Source organism: Numenius arquata, chromosome 6 (genome assembly GCF_964106895.1).
Source record: "Numenius arquata chromosome 6, bNumArq3.hap1.1, whole genome shotgun sequence".
Lineage (NCBI taxonomy): Eukaryota > Metazoa > Chordata > Aves > Charadriiformes > Scolopacidae > Numenius > Numenius arquata.
In genome coordinates this window covers 21,574,998-21,595,843 of record NC_133581.1, presented here as the reverse complement: position 1 = coordinate 21,595,843, position 20,846 = coordinate 21,574,998, and the positions used below count along the sequence as shown (strand labels likewise).

The 20,846-nt window shown below is 39.4% G+C and overlaps 2 protein-coding genes across 2 annotated transcripts in view; both read right to left on the bottom strand.

Annotated features, from left to right (window-relative positions):
* ZNF143 (zinc finger protein 143) overlaps positions 1–4,865 on the bottom strand; it is a 40,332-nt gene extending 35,467 nt beyond the window's left edge. The window contains exon 1 of the mRNA XM_074148543.1: positions 4,772–4,865. The gene's annotated coding sequence lies outside the window, so the exon portion shown is untranslated. The remainder of the gene's footprint in view (positions 1–4,771) is intronic.
* A 2,694-nt stretch (positions 4,866–7,559) lies between these two features.
* IPO7 (importin 7) overlaps positions 7,560–20,846 on the bottom strand; it is a 39,370-nt gene continuing 26,083 nt past the window's right edge. Inside the window, exons 15-25 of the mRNA XM_074149813.1 lie at positions 20,618–20,778; positions 19,677–19,805; positions 18,023–18,089; positions 17,819–17,944; positions 17,403–17,500; positions 16,275–16,370; positions 15,028–15,248; positions 14,716–14,921; positions 13,292–13,498; positions 12,810–12,926; positions 7,560–10,523 (exon numbers count right to left, since the gene is read on the bottom strand). Coding sequence (XP_074005914.1) covers positions 10,426–10,523; positions 12,810–12,926; positions 13,292–13,498; positions 14,716–14,921; positions 15,028–15,248; positions 16,275–16,370; positions 17,403–17,500; positions 17,819–17,944; positions 18,023–18,089; positions 19,677–19,805; positions 20,618–20,778 — 1,526 coding nt within the window. The 3' untranslated portion in view covers positions 7,560–10,425. The remainder of the gene's footprint in view (positions 10,524–12,809; positions 12,927–13,291; positions 13,499–14,715; positions 14,922–15,027; positions 15,249–16,274; positions 16,371–17,402; positions 17,501–17,818; positions 17,945–18,022; positions 18,090–19,676; positions 19,806–20,617; positions 20,779–20,846) is intronic.

The window sequence follows — 20,846 nt, the reverse complement described above, 5'->3', positions numbered from 1 at the left end:
AACTTGTATTATCAATGCTCATGCAAACCTTCTTTTCTTAGAAAACTCACCCATTTCTCTATGGCAGACTGATGGGTAATAAATTATTTTTAATAGTCAAAAAAAGTAAGCATAAATAATAATAATGCGCACACTCAGAAATTGAATGTTGAGCCTGAGATCAGAAGAAAAGCTGACATATGGTAGGTCATCTGATTTTGTGTCTTACACTGGAAAAACTTAGAACATGATTAACAAAGCTGAAAAAAAGCCACCTTTTAAATAATTTCTCAGCATATGTGAGATAAAGCACTAGATTTCATTCCAAGCGGATTCTTCCCCTGGAAGTCACAAAGTCAGAAACAGACTTAAAGCATTTTACCAACACCACACCTATGTGTTTGTAAAACTACTGGCTTTTGGGGTTTGTTTTTTTACTAGCAAATATACACAAAATACTGGCTATTTTGTGTATTACTGGCTATACACAAAATACTGGCTAAAACCAACAACAGAAAACCCAAACCCTAACAGTTAAATTAGAAATTGAGACCAACTATTTCTATCAATCCTTTACTTTTGTGCCAAACAGACTTCTAACTCTCTTGTCAAGAAATCTCAAAAGTGTCTAATTTACATCACCAAAACAGTTAATCCTGGCTATGCCCCTGCAAATCCACTGAGACTGCCAACAAAACAGGGAATTTTGAGTGGGTTGTTTTGTGTAGTTACAAGTTCATTAGGAATCTGATAAATACATTACAGATGTATCAGTATTAGCCGTGACAGTTAACAGCAGTGTTTTAGTCTATGCTTGCATTTCAGGAACAAAATGGACAGCCTGTTCAATTGCCAGCCTTTACCCTGAATGGAAAAAAAAAAAAAAATTACAAATGTAAATTGAAAAACAGTACATCTAAATATATTCTAAGAAACTCTGTGTAATACCACATTAGCTAAGTATGAATATACTTAAGATATGGGCAACACCAACTAACTTGCAAATACAGACCCATCTCTTTCAATTCCAGAAAAGTCTGTCATCAGAAATGAAGCCGAAGAGCATTGAACAGATAATACAATCTTCCCCTCAATAAACGTATAGAGGAAGACATTCAGCAGACAACAAAATACAGACTGAAGGAAGCACTAAGGAGTTTATGTGTAAATTTGGTATCAACTTTGAATATCACAGAACTTGCTGGGACTGTAAATTCCCTTCAAAGAGAATTTCATTTATTTAACAAGTGTTATCTTGGTGGAGCAAAGTATAAGCCCGCTATACAACTAAAAAAGCAGTGTAACCTAGAAAATTTTAGCAGACTAAATCACTGGATGCATTCACTAATTTAGTCCAATCCCATTTCTGAGTAACTGATCAGCAATTCATGGTGCACAAAGTGAGAGTACCAAAACCATAGTCTCTTAAATCCAACTAAGAGCAGATCAAGTTGCGGACTTAAGGTACAGACAGAACCCCAAGATCTCCACTGTGCCATGATGTGTTCTAAGGCTTCCTTTACCTCCTCCCATGGAAATTTGGTGTCTGTGGACCGGCACTTCTCTCAGATTCCTCTCTCCATCCTCGGAACAACACCTATGCACACCTCTATTTACAGGAACTTGCGTTTCAGAGCTGAATTCTCAGATTCCAGAAGAGGATCCATCTGTTAGGATCATGATTCATCCTAAGGATACATAAACTAGGCAGACACCTTCCTCCGATCTTATGGGATATTTTGTGGTACAAGGCACAGGAATAGGCTACCCAATTCATGCTCTCTTTACCAGGTGCGACAATTTCATTGCAGCACAGAAAAGATGAAAAAACAAGCTGCCCACTTATTAATGCACAAAGAGCAGAAAGCGTGCTGTCGAGCTATAGAAATGTGACAATACAGGAAAAAAGCCAGGGGCAAGGAAAGGCAAACAAAGGTTGACCTGGGATGCTATGGTATGTACATACATATGTCAGAGGCAGCAGGAGTTACAAAAGATAGCATGGGAAGCAGAAATCATGAGGATGATCAAGGACAAGGTTACAAGCGAAAATGCAGACAGGAAAAGAGCAATGAAGGCACTGAGACAACTTAGATCTTCCTCATATTTGCATTCTGTCCATTACAACACTGGAAATGGGAAAAAATGCCCTGATTATCAGGAATGTGCTGTTCGTTTTGTGTGTGGAAACTCATCCAAATTCAGCTCAGTCCTACGCTTTGGAAAATAAATAGTTTCACATGTGCCAACTAAAGACTCCTCAGAATTTAATAACAGTGTTTCTTAAAGACTCCACCTATGCTGAGCATGTTTTAACCCAAAACTTTGAAGGCCAAAACTTGCATGCAAGGAAAGATCAACATCCCGCACTCTTAAATGAAACCCAATTACACCATAAGAGAAGCAACCCAGTTCAAAATGGTCATCTTTTTAGCTTTATTTTAAAAGAAAACCCATACATTTCATTAAGGCCAATACATAAGTCCACAAGAATACACACACACACACAGAGTGTTTCAAGGAATGCCCAGAAAAGCTGGCATCCAGGGAGAGACCACCACCAAACCAAAGCCGAGGAACCCTCTGCAGACCCGTAGGTGAGAAAGCAGCCGGCGCCTCAGAAGCACAGCTGGAGCAGGCACAGCAGCAGCTGTCTGATGCTTAGACCCTGTGCACAGCTCAAACTCCTACTGATTCCCTTCTCCTGGATAGCAGAACGTGGGCCAGCAGCAGTCTGCTGGGCTGAAACAGCACATAACTTGAGATATTCTAGAGACAAACCCAAATTTACGCTCTCATTTTGGCACCCATTACCAGGGTGATATTCATCACTTCCTTATCGCTGTGCCCATCTCCTGTGAGAATAGGGATTACCAGATCTCAACAGGAGTATTTTGAAGTTTAAGCATCAAAATGCTACACAGACATGAGGACAGAGTAAGCCCATATGACTTTCTAGGTAAAGAAACTTCTACACTTGCTTAAGCATTTGCTTTATTTGAGCCTTTAATATAAGGCAAAATAGCTCTTCCTCAGATAGAATACTAAAAATGAAACATTACTTCATTACAATGAGAACAGTTTATGTAAACTATGCAACCAATTTGAAATACATTTTTCAAAACTATTTAAAATGTTTATTTTTACATCTAAGATGCAATCTATTACTTAAACAATCATAAATTATTTGACTATGTACTCCCCGAGTTTCATTTTCTGCAGTGATTCAGATGAATAGCTTCAAAGCTCAAGACTTTAATGCATGAATACAAAGAAATAAGCCATGAAAACAGAGTTAGGTTGTACTCTACCGTACTGAAGCTATATGGCAAGAACACACAAAGAAGCTAAAATATAGTACACCCGTACTACTTCTCTTAAAAAGCTACAAGTTAATTTGATTTTTCAGGTACCATCACCTTGAATCTACAACAGAGTATCTAGTAATAGCAGAAATATCTGGTATACAGTCCTCTAAGGTACAACAGATTTAAAACACCTGAAGCAGAATCTTGAGAAAACTGTTTTCTTTGAAAGACTGTAAGGTTGAATTTTCTGTATCACTGGAAACAGAAATAACTGTCCTTAAAAGTACTGGTATAACTCTGCATATGACGACAAACGTAATTCTTTGATAGTTCAAAACAAATCCTTGAGAGATTTTATACGTAACTGGAGTTGCTCAACAGTAGACTTGCTTTAACAGAAAATTTAACTTGCATGAAAATCACATCATTTCCTGACAAAAAAGCACCACAAATAAGACCTTATTAGAAAATTAAAAATATATATACGAAGTCTTTGCGTTATTACAGATAATTTTTCTAGAGGAGCAGCTTCTCGCTATCCTGTTCTACTAAAAGGTCTAGACAAGAAAAACTAAAGGAAAGGAGAGAGCAGGCTGTAAAATGCTTAAAATTATCCTGCGTAGTATTTTGGCGAGTTGAAAGAGATGAACTAAGATGATTTCAAAAGCTCCGTGCAAGAACCTTCTGTGTCAGCACGGCAAGAGCCGAGCCACGCTCATGGCATTACAGCACTCAAACGTTAAAAATGAGCAACTTCGCACAAGAATAGCGAATTATTCCTTCCCAAACACGCGTGTACCAGGGCGTATGGGGCCAAGAGAGCTCCGAAGGCGATTGTTTTAATGCCGCTTTGCGAGTTTGCCCTCCGCCAAAATGGGAACACCTCGTTAAAAAAAAAAAAAAAAAAAAAAAAATTAAATCCTAAATTTATGCACGCCGACCGCCGGCAGCGAGCGGCGGCCGCCCCGGAGCGGGAGAGGGGCGCAGAGGGGGCCGGGATCCCCCCCTCGCCGCGCTACCCGCCGCCCCCGCGCCCCCCCCCCCCCCCCGCCTCGGCAGCCCCCGCCCGTGACGCAGCGGCTAACGGGCGCCCCCGCGCCCGGGCCCGTCAGAAGGCGGCCGGCGTTAGGGCTGGGGGGGGAGGGGGGAACGGGGGCGGCCGGGGCCCCCCGCGGGCCGGTGGCCGGTGCGCCCCATGGCGCAGGATGCCGGCGGGCAGGCGCGGCCAGGCCCAGCGGGAGAGGGGGGGAAAGGAAGGAGGGGCCGGGCGGCGCGGAGCAGGCGGGCGGCGGAGCGGCGGCGGCTTTATTCGTGTCGGTCGGTGCCAGCGCTGCCCCCGCTCGCTGTCCCTCGCCGCCTCCCTGCGGGCGGCGCGGAGGGCAGGGCCCGGCCCGGCCCGGCAGCCCGGCGCGGCGGCGGCCCCAGCCGGAGATGGCGGTGGTTAGAATAAGGCACACTGGGTAAAAACACATTTATATACTAACCTCGCCGAGAAATTTTCCAACAATTCCTCCGTCCGACCACCATGCACCAGGACAGGAAACGGCCGCCTCAACGCCCGCCCGCTTCAGCGCCGCCCCGAGCAGCACAGGCGGGCCCCGCTCCCCGCGCCACCGCCGCTCCCATTGGGCGCGCCGCGCCGCGCGTCAACGCCCCCACTCGCCATTGGCCGCCTCCAGGCCCCGCGCCAATGCCCATTGGCTAGGCGCCCGGGGGCCCCGCCCCGCGGCTTCATGGTGTCTCGGTTATGCTGGGTTCGGGGTGGCCGCTGCCGCCATTTTGTACCGTGGGGAGCGAGGCGCCTGTGCGTCAGCGGGAGAGCAGGGCAGCCGGGCGCCATTTCCTTCCCTGCGGAGGGAGCCTGGCGGCAGCGGCGCTTTGGCACACCGCAGTTCCCTCGGCGGGGACCGAGGGGAGCCCTGAGGCGGCTGCCCCTGTCATTGCGGCCGGCGCCCCGCGGTGGGGATGGAACGGCGCGGCCCGAGGCGGCGGGCGCCTGGAGCTGTGCCGCTGGGCGCCGGCAGGGAGGTACTCCCGGCTCGGCCGCAACCCGCCTGGGCTCCGGCCCTGCCGGCGTGGCCCCCCACAGACGGACCTGGCGCGGCCTGCTGGGCCTGCGGCGCCGCCGTCCCCGCAGAAGCGGGCGGGCTCAAGGGCGGCGGGGCTCCGTCCCCTAGCGGTACGGAAGCCGGCGGAGGGAGGCCGCTGGAAGGGTGCCGGGGCGCGGAGGGGCTGCTCGGGGGAGCAAGCACCCTGCCGTTCCCCAGACGCCGGGCGTGTTATCTGATGCGGCCATTTAAGCCCAGCTCTTGCAGATAAGGACTCTTAAAGCTATGCCTGAGAATACTTATCCTTACGTGATTTTTAGGTATGGAAACGTGTAATAGTCCAACAACCACCCCACAGGCAATTAAAAGCCCTTAAAATTATTTCAGTTAATGATTTTTAAAGGAAACCCAACTCTGCAATTGCTATGAGCTATCGCCACTGACAGGACAATGTGTCCGGCTCTGTAGGGCTCGACTTTTCTGAATGTGACAGATACAAAAGCATTCAAGATTTTTTGCCTGAAAATGCAGACTAACAGTTCTAATTCCTGCAGTCATATAAACAGCAAAAAATAGCTTATTACCAAACAGGCCTAATCCAGAGCAATTTTCCTTTCTTAGTTTCAAGTTTTCCTTCTTGTTTCTTGGAAACTTTAACCCAAAATACAAATTCCAGCCATCGTTTTGATTTGAAGTACAGTAACAGTGAAATACCCAAGATAAAATTCTGGTTGGGGTTTATCAACTCCTTTATATTATAGACTGTTACATCTGTCAACTCCTATACCTTGGTATTTCCCTTTCCGAAGTGCTTTCTGTTTCTAGCATTAACCATCTGGGTTTGTCTGGTTATAAAAAGCAGAAATATGCAAACCAATGACACTCCCTTTCAGGTAAAAATGCTACACATTGATTGTAGAGTAACTGATAATCAGTGTCACACCACCAGACAAGTTAAGCTTTTCCACATTCCTGGTTCTGGATATGTGGAAGGTCCCTCAGAGCACAGGGAAGAGAAAAACCAAGCTTGTGGAACTCAACTCTTTCGTAGTTCCTAATGGTATCAGAGAGCCTCGGACTTTCCATGTTTTGCTCAAATTTTGATAAGCTTTTTGGTTGTTTTTTTTACTACTGCATTCAGGTTAAAACTTGAATAGTCAATTGATCAGAAATGCAGAACTGCAGTGCTCTTCCCAATTCAATTTTTAAAAATAAACCAGATGCCCACTTGTGCATCGATTTTCAGAAGCAGCATTCATCCACTGCTGATCATACACCAAAGATAAAAATTACTAGCCCAAGTCATGGAAGACTGGTAAAGCCTTAACCAACATACAAAGTCTGGACTAGCGTTTTCTGTTAAATCAAATCCCATAGCTAGCACTCATCCCATGTCCTTCCCCCTGGCAGCCTGCAGCACCCACCCAGGAGTGTCCCCTTGGCTGCGTAGCTCAGAGCCATTGGCGAGCATCAGTCCCATTGTTCAAACTCCAGAGGAAGATGGAGCTGTGCATATTGGTGTTGAATACACACACCGAGAGCATCACCAGAGGTATGACTGACCACAGTATGGACTGCTTTAGTACAAAGCGCTTACCATTTCCGAGCTGCATCTCAGAGGAGTTACAGGTGGACAGACTCAGGCCCAGGAAGTGAACATGGTTAGCAAGAGAAAGTACGTATGAGGAAGGACTGAAAGGGAACTTGACAGAAACGTGCAAAGCTTCATGATGTTTCTACTCTTACTTCAAGAACTGATAGTACAAGAGGAAGAAATTTCCTTTAGAAAAGAAATCTACCCTTAAAACTTATCAGGTATCAATTACTAGGCACTATTAAAACCATCTGCATGTTTATTGTCAGGTGTTCTATAACTAATCCACTGCAGACTTCTTGAATCTTGCAGTAGTAATTCTAGGCTACAATAGGGTTGAACAGAGCTTTGCTGTACTCTGCTGACAGCTATTAGTAATTCTTTTAAGATAGTGATTAAGGAAAAAAAGGGTATTAAATTTACCCAATGTATCAACATTTTAGTAAACAGTGTATGACATAAGCCTTTTATATTTAACACAGTTAAGAGAACTGTGGTTGTGCCTAACATTTGCTTGAAGAAATATTTCAAAGAAAACACAAATCTTAAAGCTATGCAACTAGAACAGGACTCCAAAGTACTGCAAGAATACAGCTACATTCAAAACACCACACTGAAATAAGTGAAGATAAGGATTTGCTTTAGATGTTTATTAATCCAAGGAGATCTTCCATAATAGAAAAAACAGAGGCTTTAAATTTCCCAGCTCTTCCTTTAGAGTTGCATTATCCGTGAAAATGGAATGGATAAGTGCAAGTTCTAGAAGGAAGATTAATTTTAAATTTGACATAAGTGTATCACTGAAATTGATATATTGCATCACAAAATGCACTATCACCACCAACAACAATGCAAAATTGTTTTGCAATTTATATAAATACATTTCTTGGAGCAAAGGAAAGCAAAGTTCTAGATCCATTCTTAAAAAAGATGCTCCTTGCTAACCAGTCTAGCGACACATAAAAGCACCCTTGAAGTAAGACTGTATTCCTCACACCAAGATAAAATTCTTCCCTTGACTTGTGACTTGAAAAATACAGCTGTTTCCGAAATGACAGTGGTACTAAATTGGTGATTTTCCCCTCATTTTTTCATCTGCTTTGTATCTAGAGCCTTCTCACTGCTGCTTGTTGTATCTTCTGCCACGAGACAGAAGTGTCTCATCCGTCCTAGAAGGTTCTCTCACATATTTTGGGATGCACAACAAGATAAGCAGATACCCAACAAGCAGATGTTCAGAAATGATTTATGTCAAACTGGGCGTTTTTCAAAGTCAAGGAATGCACAGGAAGAGGCATGCTGTAATTATGTCTGTCACATTTTTCTACAAAAATAAAACCTTGACTAGATATTATCTTGAGGCCGGAGTACACCTGTACGTGCTCATGAGTTACGCATTTACAAAAAAAAACGGTTCTGCTATGTGCACTTGGCCAGTCAGCTAAAGGTTCAAAAGTACTACTGTGGTTCTTATACCACTACTATAATGGATACTCTGATTCAAGGCTTAATTTTTTTAGGCTTTTTTCACATCAGGTGCAATATCCATCCTTTTAAGTCCACAATTTTCTTTTAAAGTATCCCTTTGGTATTCGGCTAGGGCAACGTGGCATTATAGTCCTGGCTCAGTCTCTCACATTAGCACTCTGTGCGCAGGGAACTGTATTTGCCGAAGACAGGCAGAGCAGAGAGGAGGGACTGGAAAAACCCATTATTCCTGCCCAGAGAAGCGCTAGCAGTTGTGCAACAAATGGAAGGCAGAGCATGGTGCTGGTCAGCTTGTCAAGGAAACCCCAAACCATGAATTCCTGCTACTCTGCTGATGCAAAAAACCACACCACACAAACCAATTTTCTGAAGACTGCATTTTGAGTATCATAATATATATATGTGCATTTCATTTTTACAGATATAAACTCAGTTTATTTTTAACCTGCATTTAAATTTTGGAGGCTTACATTAAATTAAGGTAGCTTGTTCAATATCAATTGTAACAGCAGGTGACATTTTTATATAAAAACAGCCAGAAGAAAAAAAAAAAACCCAAACATTTGATTTAAAAGACCTGACACCAATGATCTCAAGGCAAGATCAAAAACCTATGGATTTTTGCTTTTAGAAAAGAAAAAGGGGGCATTTAAGCCAACCCATTCACAGCATCTCCCTGCTGGCTTCTTCATACAGTGGTTTTCATAGTGGTCCCAGAGGGAACTGTATTTTGCCTCTCTAGCTAAAATACTAGTTACTATAGCAACTTTGAAGGAAGAAAACTGTGGCTTCAAAAATGAAAGATTGGCAAAACTTCAAATACACTGTCTGGATCAGGCAGACAACAGCACGCACTATTGCCATGAGTGCAAAGAGAGGGGCAATGAAATGCAAGAGTAGTGCAACTGCACTACCACGTGCTGGAAAAAAGAGTATTTTGCAGTATTAGGGGAAACAATTGCATTCATAGATCATAGCCCAGATTAGCCAGATTAAACTGTTGTGTTTTTAATAGATTGCATATATACGTGTTCCATCCACACACTTCAATCGACTTTTAAGAGCAGAACTTCACATCTTATTTGCCTACTTTTGAGAAGGTAACTTTTTCCTCAGTGCTTACAGTACACGTTTGTATCCAAATTTCACCTTGTACAGTGAGATCTTTAAGAAAAAACAAAGGACACGGAGGGTGTTGCTATTTTTTTTTAGCAGCAATGAAGTATCACTAACCCTTTTTACATAACCGAATTCAAGTCACAACCAGAGGTGACTGCACCACAAAGTCACCAGGTACAAAACTGCTAGTTCATTTTAAATTAATAACTTGAAATTATTTTCCCCAATACATCCCTTATTTTTTATTTTAATTTTTATAAACAGCAAACATTTTGCTATTTTTGTACATAGGCTAGCAGGCTTGTTTCAATATGAAAGTGCTAATTCATTTACAGATTTATCAGTTATGTAGTGCTACATTAAGTGTCCAATATTCTACATATGAACAATCTTGATAAATGGAAATGACGAAGATTAAGTAAGGCTATCTGATTACCTTATCTTATTTACATTAAAAGAATAGACACCCAGTAGGAAGGGAGAAAAGGGAAATAAAGTGGGCAAATACTCATACCGCCACAGGTGTAAAAATTAAGTCTGCCTTCTAGCTCGTACTGTAAATGAGACCTTTTAAGTAGTCCTGCAGCCCATGCTTATTTTTTTCCTCAGAAAAAGAAAAGCTGCCTTCATGACATCCCCTCTTGATTTCCGATTTCCAAAGTGTGTCATTTGAAGCTTCACATTCAGATTCTTCCTATCTTCAAAAAACCTCTGGTTTGCTTTCCAGTATTAGGTTGCATGAACAGATCCCACTTCTGGGGCTTTTGTCCAATCTATTTATCAATTAGTTTAGAGTGAGTTGTAGATAACATGAACCAGTTCTGGAACCACTATTGGGAGGAACACAAGCTCTTCACTACAATCACACAGTAGCAGGAAAAGTGATAATTCAATTCATTCCTGGGGCAGGGCCTCCAAAATTAAATGAAGTTGGCACAACCGGAGCATTGAATTTGTATCCTCCATGCTTTTCAATCATTTTGGATTCTAAAACAAAACACACACAAAAAAGGAAGGAAGATATTTTAGTGCATGTGTAGGGAGAAGACAGATTAAGATTTTGCCACTGACCATTTTGAGTCTCTCAGAGATACAGGTTTAACCTTGGATTACCCAAGAAGGTAATCGGCACCCACAAAGTGGAATTGTGCTAGGCCTCAAACAACAGATGGACTGATTATTTATTATTTTAATGTCTTAATATTGTTATAGCAATGCTTAAATGAATTTCTATTTTTAGAAGTCCACACTTTAGCTTTTGGACACAAGTATGTAATATTCACGTTTCAGAAACAGGACCTGAATTGAATTAATGTTGGACTTCTGAACTTGCTAACAGGCGCCCCAATTCTTTCTGATTAACATTAATGGACTTTTCAGTCAAATCAATAACAGAGCACATGTACAAAAAAGCAATACACAGATATTAGCTACGTTTTCAGTGTTAATATCTCAATTCAACAACATCATCAGAAATAGTCTGTTTCTGGTGCTTTAGTGGGTTTTTAGTATACACACATTTCCCGCCATACCCAAGCAGATAATTTGGAGTTTAGGTTACTAGACCAAGTAACATAATTCTGAGAGAAAACTACCAGGTTTATCACTTTTCATTTTCAACCAAACCTTAAGATCTTCACGCACCTGAGGTCCACATAACCATCACTATAACTAACAGTGATAGTTAAACTGTCTGGTTTTAATAGCTGCATGTTCTGTCCTTCAAAGATTACTGTAAGACTGGTTTTTACAAGCTCTAACATACGCACAACTGAAAATTAGTTTGGTGAAGAGCAGATAGAAATGTGTATTTTTATCTGTACATTTTTGTAGTAAAGGTAGATAGAAATACACATTTCTATAACCTAGATAATGCAGAAGGCTTATGTTATTCCCAGCTCAAGATAACACTTACTAGCATCTTTTTTACAGTCCAGGAGCTTTCTCCTACCTCAATAGTTGCAATCGCTCTCTTTCTGGGAATACAGGACAGACAGCTCATGTTATCTAGAGGTTCTGCATTTTGTCTCTTTCTTTGGAAACAGGCCAGAAAAATCTTGCCATGGCTGATGAAGGACGGGAGAGAACATGACCTGGGGAGCATCACTTTGTTCCCTCCTGGCTCCATAGTGCCCAGAAGACAAATCTCTTAGCTTATGGAAATTCTGCTAAACTACATTAATGAGACAATTATATTCCAAATCTTTCTAACAGGAAGTTCCCACGTGTGGTAGGTAACCTAATGGACTGACAGTATGCAAGAATTTCCTGTAAGGATCTAGTTGCTAAAGTTAAACTTCACAACCTGAACCTAACTTGCTCTATGAATAAGCAGCTGGGAAAAAAAAAGGAGAAAAAAAAAGAACATTCTTTTTCATAAAATGCACAAGTAGTACATAATCTCATCAGTATGATGTCTAGTGCTTGACAGGGGTCACACTGAAGAAGTATTTTATAACCATTAAAAGCAGATGATTCTGGACGCTTACAAGCTTTGTGAGGTAAATTAGACAAAAACTACTTATAAAATGTGCATTCTTACTACTAATCTTTTTATTGAAAGATTTCTGAACTTCTGCTTTGAAGCATCTTGTAGTAAATGCTCAATAAGATGCAGGGTATGAGACTGGACTGATCACTCAAAATTTAGCCTTGGCTTTACAGAGTGATCTATATTGACTTACTCTCAAACACCTGGGAAAACTTGCAAAAAAAAACAACCTAAACAACTGAGGATCTGCCCATTTCCTATATTTTTAAATCTATATTATCTGTATTGAAGAATAACAATCTTCAATATTTAATAGGCTTAATGATGTAGCTTTACAGATGGATATGACTTCCATAATTTGGTATTTTCCAACTCTTAGAATCAGCCTATTCCAGATGGCCGAGGTCGTATCAGGAAATAATGTCAGCCACTTAACATGTTTGTTACCATATCTAGAGTTCATCCACCTTCAGATAAGCAAATCAATTGTTTTCAAATCCAAGCTATTATGACAAATAAGCTTTTATTTACTTGGCCACTTAATGAAAACATTTCTATCATTCCTCACACCTGTGGTACGCCATAAAATTTGTGCATTGAGGCTTTGTGACCTGACAATCTTAAGAGATTTCAAACATCTCTGAAGTATAAAACAACCCTGTTTTGATGAAGACATTATTCGGCTTGAATTATAGGCATTTTCTGAATTATGCTTCTTGAGCACATAAACAGCATTCAAACAGCAAAAGCAGCAATTAACGGTATTAAAGGTGGAAAAATACCATGTGCTGCCCGCCTCTGATCTGCCAGAGTTGCTATGTCCTGCAATTGTTTTCTTTGTTCTTCATTAAGGCCCTGTGTCAAAGCTTGGTACCACACAGGGTTACGATTCTGAATTGCTGCAACAGAAAGAAAACATAAGCAAATGGAAAGCGTTCATTAAAATTTTTCTGTAACTCAAAGCTTACTAACTCACTGCCATTTTAATCAGAATGATATTCTCTTAGGGTTACACATTCAAGAAATTCAAAAACACTAACACAAACCTCTCACCTCTTTCCTCTCACGGAAAATACATTCAAGCATCTCCCCCTGCTCTGAAAGTTTAGTGATGGCTTCCCCTTTTCAAAGGAAGAACTTGTTCAGAGCACATATTGGAAAGCCTGTTTGGAAGCTTTCAACAGGTTCTACTTTACAAATGGCATACACTAAAATTAAGTTAAAATATAACTTATTGGCCAGGAAAGGGAATAAAGTTACTTACTCTGAAAAATTGTTTTAAATATCTGATATTCATCAATAGGGTTGTCTTCATCATCAATAATTGTGGAATAGCCTTCCAAAGCAGTTTCTTCAGCATCATCTTCTTCCCAGTCTTCATCATCTCCATCTTCACCTGCCTGTTTTGCCAGAATTTCTAGATATTCTTGACCATCTTCATCAATGTCATCTTCATCACTCCCCAATTCCTCTGAGTTAAATATCACACACAAGAAAGTTTATCTCAAGAATAGCAAGAACAACTCTTTAGGAAGATGGCTGATTGTACAAAAAACAGGCAACGGAACTGGTAACAGTATAGTGCAGACCAGAAAGGGGGAAGCTCATTTAACTCCTCTCCTAGTGCCATGGTCTTACCCCACACATACACACTCTTTCCTCACTTACACCAACTGTGTAAGTAGAAAATTAATTTTTTTTTTTGTCACAAAAATGTATACAGAAAAACATATATATAGATACTTTGGAACAGCACTTGATAAAACTTTAAGCAAAGCAATATTCGTGCTCCGGAAAGTTTGAAATCATTTGATGAAAACACTTTAAAGGCACAGTCAAAAAGGGCTATTGAAAAGAATGCTTAAGAAATATGAAATGTAATAGTATGAATAATGTATAATGACAATAGCCTAAAGAGTCCAGAATTCAACAGCAGACAACAAAAAGAAACTGGGCTCTAAGTAGATTGGTGAAAACCAACAGATATTCCTTTGAGAGTGTTCAACTGTTCCAAACAATCACTCCCAAAGACACCAGGCTGATGATGGAAAGATAAAAACAGGGAACAAGAACTAAAAGCTTAAGTGGAGTGTAGGGAAAGCTGGAAGAAAGAAGTATGGGGAAGTTGTAGGTAATTTTGAACTTCACATAAAAACGATGGCAAAAGATGTGAAAGTTTGTGAAATAACTGCATGAAGAAGAAAGTCTATAAAGGCTGATTCAAGTTGAGATTATGTTGGTCCAGGAAAAAAAAAAAAAAAAAAAAAGTATCACAAGAACTGTCATTTTCAATACACAGCTAGAACACCAGCAGCTCATGAGACAGTTTGTAATATATAGTCCAAACTGTACAATGGATTAGAAGGATTCCTGGAACCTCCTTCTACTGACTCTTACCCTTCATTCAAACAGGAAACACACCCCAGTAATAATTCCTTTCAGTAATGACAGCATCCACACACAAAAGCTAACTTGATGTGACTTTGAAGAGACTCGGCCTAGGAAGTTAGTTTTTAAGAGGGACTGGAAAGTAAGTCAGATGTACTTGAAAATTAAAAGATGTCCAGTGTTCTACCACGGCTTTTCATTTTTGGAATTAGGGAACTCTGAAGAATTCCACAAAGGAACTCATCATCTCCATCAGAAAAAATGAAAACCACAAAGTAACAGCGATATTTGTTTCCACACCTGTTTCCTCATCTTCTTCAGCTTCATCATCATCATCACTGTCGTTTTCATGCTCTGCATGACAGGCATATGCTCTTTTCAATCCATTAAATAAAAGAATAAAAGCTGGCAGGATCTGGCCTGCAACTTGATTTAAAACCTGTGGTATTTGCTCCAGATCAATGAGAGCACACAAGCCAAGCACACACATCTTTCTATCATGAAGTCTAAAAACCAAAAGAGAAAAGTAAGTTACAAATTTTGTAATGATTTACAAGCAGGTAATATAGAGGTGTATCACAGAGAATAATCTTCAAAATTAGAAACGCTTACCCCAAGAAACAGTCCACATCGTTAAGCCACTGTGTTATGAAGTGACTGGTGACAGGCTCCACGTTATTGGGAAAACGAAGATTTTCCAATGTATTTAATAGTAAATGAGGATTGTAATACAAAGCAGCTATGGCAACCTGGAGGCACATTGTTCGCAGTTCACTTGTTTTCACTTCTCTGGTCAATCTCTCTAATGCAGCTTCCACAAATAAGGGTATGCACTGAAGAGTGAGAACCGTTACAAATTTAGTGATAAAAAACAAATTTTGTAGTTCTGTATTTCACACTGAAGTTAAGAAATGGCATAAAACCAGTCCGGCACATACATACAGAGGGCATAAAACGGGAGTAAATTTTTAATTTCCAAGCAGAAGTCATATAAAAGATGAAGTGAAAACATGAAAAAATTTAATCAATTCCAAGCACACAGATTTTGTGACGTCATGCACAGTAGATGTAACTCCTGGTTGTATAATCTTGTGCTTTAAAAATGAAAAATAGAGGAAATGCATACACTAGGAAGTACAGAAAAAACAACTTAGTCTTTTTTAACATCTACAACAAAGTCAAGAGATATTACTAACATTCCAAGAAAACAGCTATTCAAAGGAGTAGTCTCTTTAGAGATGCCACACTGAAAAAAAAAATCCCTATAGAAGATTTTCTTTCAAATAAATTGAAGTTTTCAGGGACCATATCCACAAGTATTAAAAAGCATACAAAAAACATTTAAACAGCTATTATACAGTGCTTGTTATGTACACTGCGGAAGCACACAAATTAATCTCGCAAATTCCAACTTCCCTGTGTGCTTAATGATGTCCCTGGTTCCTCTATGACATTCATTTGGATTCTAAGAACTCCATTTTCATTCTTACTTATTTCAAGTCTATTAACTTGACAGATTGAATAATGTTCATGAAATACTCACTAGCATTAACTTAGAATATAATTAATCAACTTTTAGAACCAAGATGCTCCTAAAACAGTGCTCTTCCAGATTCATGGGAACACTTTACATTGTGTTTTACAGTGTCCTAAATTCTGGAGACAAAGCGTGCAATAACTATTGCTGCAGTGCTGTTAACTGAGCAGTAGGACTTGTGACATTGAGGTAAAAGGCAGGATTATTGGTGACACTACACAAATTTCTCACAATGGAACTCATGTTAATACATAACCAATTCATATTTGAGAATAAAAATATTGTAAAAATATTTGTTATAGCAACCAAAGTTGTTACCCACCTGATCAATGCCACGCCCTTTACACTGAAGAATAATTACTTCTAACAACTTTGCTGCATGACATTCTGCATCTTCTCCAGCAACTCCTGTAAGGACCTGAAAAAACACCAATTACTGCTAATGGCATCCCTTCATGAAGTATTTTTTCTATACTGCTTTGCTTTTAAAAGCTGATACAAATTTACACACTCTGTTACAATGCTAGCGTAAACATCCATCAGGGAAGTAGCCAAGTCTACAGCAGTGGCTCAGTATCACAACTAGAGACTGAAACGTTGCTGACAGTGGGTAAAACTGAGCTACATGTACAAATACTCAGTAACTCTGGACACAGAGCTTACAACAGTAACCCTATAAGCATCAGCTGCCATTTCGCAAAAGTTTATTTCCATACACAAACAAAAAAAAAATTTCTTATGCATTCATGTACTGAATTTTGTAAAAATTATATTTACAAGTTTGAGATATCCAGTGGGAGACTATGCAATACCTACAACTTCTGTGTTAAAGATTCACTGTGTTCAGCTAATAAACCACTAATCACTAACAGGTTAAAACAGGCTATTTTTCTTTAAGTCAGAATAACTGTATTCTGCTCCCAGCTTTCATCACTGACTTGGTATGAACTTGGGAAAATAACTCCCTATTCCTATCCCTCTGCTTTCCATCCCTACTCCACTTGTTTTAGCTAATAGATTTAAGACCTCTAGCATACATATGGCATGTGGTATCCTAGCCACAGTGAGCCTACAGATCTCAGATAAAAAAAAAAAATCTACCTTTTGCAATATGCATATGCATGTTTTGCATGCCCCTGTGCACAAAGCGTATTACACACAACACACGTGCACAAAGCCCTGGGTTGTTTAATCTGCTTTTTTTGTGTACAATTTATTTTTCCCTTTTAGTAAAAGCATGTATCTGAAACTTGATGCAACCTCTTTAAATTTCTGTGTAATAACTTAATAATTTGTGGAATCACAGAGGATGTTAAATAGCATAATGCCATAAGAACAGATGTCAAAATTCTTCAGTTTTACAGTCTGCTGTTGTGGAAAAATGTACCCAGTTTAACAGTGTATTACTTCAGAGATCACAGGTTTTGTTATCACAAAGGCACCTACTTACCTTCTTGCACATACTGTAGATCATTTCAAGATATTTTGTGTCTGACAGAAGTGTATCTGTATCAACAGTAACATAATTATGCAAGAGAGGCATCATGTCTGTATTAAAAGAAGAATGATCACAGTTAGATATTGTCTGCACATTTTATTAGATGAGCTGTTAAAATCAGGCTGAAACCTATGTATTAATAAATTAATTACAGTTCTCGCTTAATGTTTGTCAAGGTAAGTGTGCATCTAGTCATAGATGACTTGGCAAAACAAGTCTGGTTGCGGCAACAGCAGAATAAAATACTTCAAGCGTAACCTCACTTCAGTAAGTATTCTCCTAACATTTCAATCAAGATGCTATTTATTGTATGGTTGAAATTGTATGTATGAAAAGATTTGGCTTTCTGATTTATTTGTATTACTTACCAGTAAAATAGTCAAAGCCATCCTGCTGAAAGACTTCAAAAACAAGAGGAAGAAGCTGCCACATTTGTGCAGAAACTTGTTGACAGGTCAGACTATGAGCCAAGGAAAAGATCTCCTCATAGAACTCTAAACCAAACAGAATCTAGGTAAATTCATTGCCAATCACATACACTAAAAAAAATAAGCCAACAAAAGTACAAATACCTAATACATGCTGCTGCAAAACTGTTCCAATAACTTGTAAACAGATCCCTTCCAGCTGCTGGGTAATCTGAAAAAAGAAAAAAAGGACTGTTTTCAATACTTTGGAGTTGAAATTAAACACATTTTAAATAAAAGTACCGTAAGAAGTTTCTATTTAGACAATATAGTCTTCTAAAAACAATTCAAAATTTCTCACATTTTATAATATTAAATGTGTAAACTCTTAGCTAAGGCTTTGTAAGACAGCTTTTAATACAAGGTAGTTTTGGAATATTCTTTGAATATTGAAAGAATCTCATTATAGGGTATCCTTTAAAAAGAAAAGTCTGACAATAACCCTATGGAACAGTTCAGTCCCACCAAAACACAGTAAGTCTGTATATATCAAAGGGGTAAACAATGGAAGTTGCAGGAAGTATTTGCTTTTCCAGAAAAGTGAAATTTCAGAAAACAAAACTAAATACCAAACCACCTCCCAAACCTAGCTTAGGATGTTCATATGGTATGTGGACAATCAGTCTAAATGCTGCTCTACAGATTCAGATGCTCTTCCCAATTACTATTTATTAGTCCCTGGAACAGCTAACAAAACAGTCATTAACCTGTTAGGGGGACTTACCTTGCATAGGGGCAAATAAGGGTTGAGTTTCTGGTCTTAGCTATACAGAACAGGATTTGAAACTAACCAGCTAAATACCTTATCTCTTGGAACAGTGGTCATCCTCTGTGAGATGTCTCTAAATATAAATGTTTACTGATCTATGTTTTACAACTGAGTTCCTCAGGACTTAGCATATTCTTGCACAAACTTTTCATTTAGATAGCATGAAGTTGCTGACAAAAACAAGTACATGAAAAGCTTGCTGAGCAACTCGAGTAAATGAGCTGAACTGGTCTTTGTTTTATTTTGCATGGCAGCACTGGATTCTGAGCTTGGGCATTCAGAATTTGTTTTATGTTGCTTCCTTAGTAAAGTCTTCAGAGTTCCGAGTATAATTTATTACCGAACTGTTTAGTCACTAAAAAGCTGTAACATTTAACAAAAACAGTAGCTGACTTTGTCAGGCAGGATTTTAATCAGAAAACGTACTTTTTGAACGAGCTGTACTCTGGACTGAAGTTAGTCCATTCAGTAGAACAAAGCTAAATCACACAAGTTTTCACCACACTGGAGAATTCTACTGTGCAGATTAGGCAGGTAAACAAAGCTATCGTTTAGCACAGCCACAGCAGCTGTATTTACAGACTCTGATTCTGTTGCAGAGAACAAACTAAGTCAGCAGAGTCAATGTTCAAAGCTAACTATCTTTTTCTGAAGGGATGACTTCATCAAATCAGATGGGTTTTTCCAGCTGAGCTGACAGAGTTCCATCAGTCAGAGACAAAGTTTCCTCCATCTACCTGAACAAGAACCTGGATTCTTACTGGAACTACCGTGGCAACATTTATGCTCTATTACTACACACAATGTGTCAGAAACGTGATCCACTGTTAAAACTTTGTTGCATGGTAAGTATTTCACTGTTTTCTGTTTTAAGGTATTTTTGCCTGAAAGGGCAGTTTTTCAGATAGCAACGTCAGGAACACTGAAATTACAAAAGACTTTCAGTGTCTTAAGATACTACATATTAGCTTTAAAGTAACTTTTACTTACTTCCTTGTGATCTTCAACTACACTGAGAAGCGTATCAATAGTATTCAAGATTCCCATGGCTGTCACTGCTTTGTCATCACTACCCTCTTCATCTGGTCCAGTCTGGATCACCTGGTTAAATGTCATTGCCTGCATGTAATAGCAAAACAACCCATAAATATGTCATTTAATGAGGACATGCTTGGAGGTGAAGAGCAACTGTGCAAATCTGGTATTCTACACAATTTAAAGAATGTATGATTATTAAAAGGTGCCTGCTCCATTCCAGAGTTTGTTTTCAAGATTGATAAAATTTGAACATTAAGCCACTCGAGCTGTCATCATTTATCCATTCATGAATAAGAAGATATAAATTACATTGCTTTCCTTGCAAAAGAACACATTTTCTACAACTAAGTTTTTCTGACGCAAGGTTTAATTGGTAGCTGCACTAGAGCAGGCCACTTTGCAGGCATTCCCACAGAGGACATGCAAACAATTTAGTTTTAACTCCAAGGCAGAACCTTTAATAGGCAAGCACTGAGCTGACCTCTGCTTTTGAAACCATTAGCACAACTTGCTAGATAGGACCATTCAAGCTCTGAATTTCTCCTGCAGATTCAATTTTATTTTCACATTACATAAAACAACATCATTTTCACACCAAATTTTTTTAAAAAAATCTGCTCTTTAATTTCCCATTTTAAAACAGAAACACTATCAGGAGAAAATAAGTATCAAAATCTCTCAAACATTTCTACAATCTTTCTTAGAAATTTCCAATTAGTTCAAGTTATGAAGCAACTTCTGAGAAAAAAGTTTAAATGTACAAGAAAATTACCTTATCAATGTACTTAAGCAGACTGGAGTAAGGACAGCTATTGACTGACAGACAACTATCTGAATTTTAAATACCAATCTTTCACATATTAAACATCTTCCTAAGTCACGGGAAGTCTTACCAAATGCTGTGTCATTTCTACAGCAATTGGGGTAACTTCTTCACTATATTCACAGATCATCTTCTGAATCACATTGGTAAGATCATCATTTTCAGTCTCTCTTATAATATGAAGTAAAGCTTGCATTACAGGTCTAATGAATGGAGTAATATATTCTTTAGCTGTAAAACACGTGAAAATATTTAAATCATCATTCTTACAAAACTACAGATCAGCATAAGAAACTCAA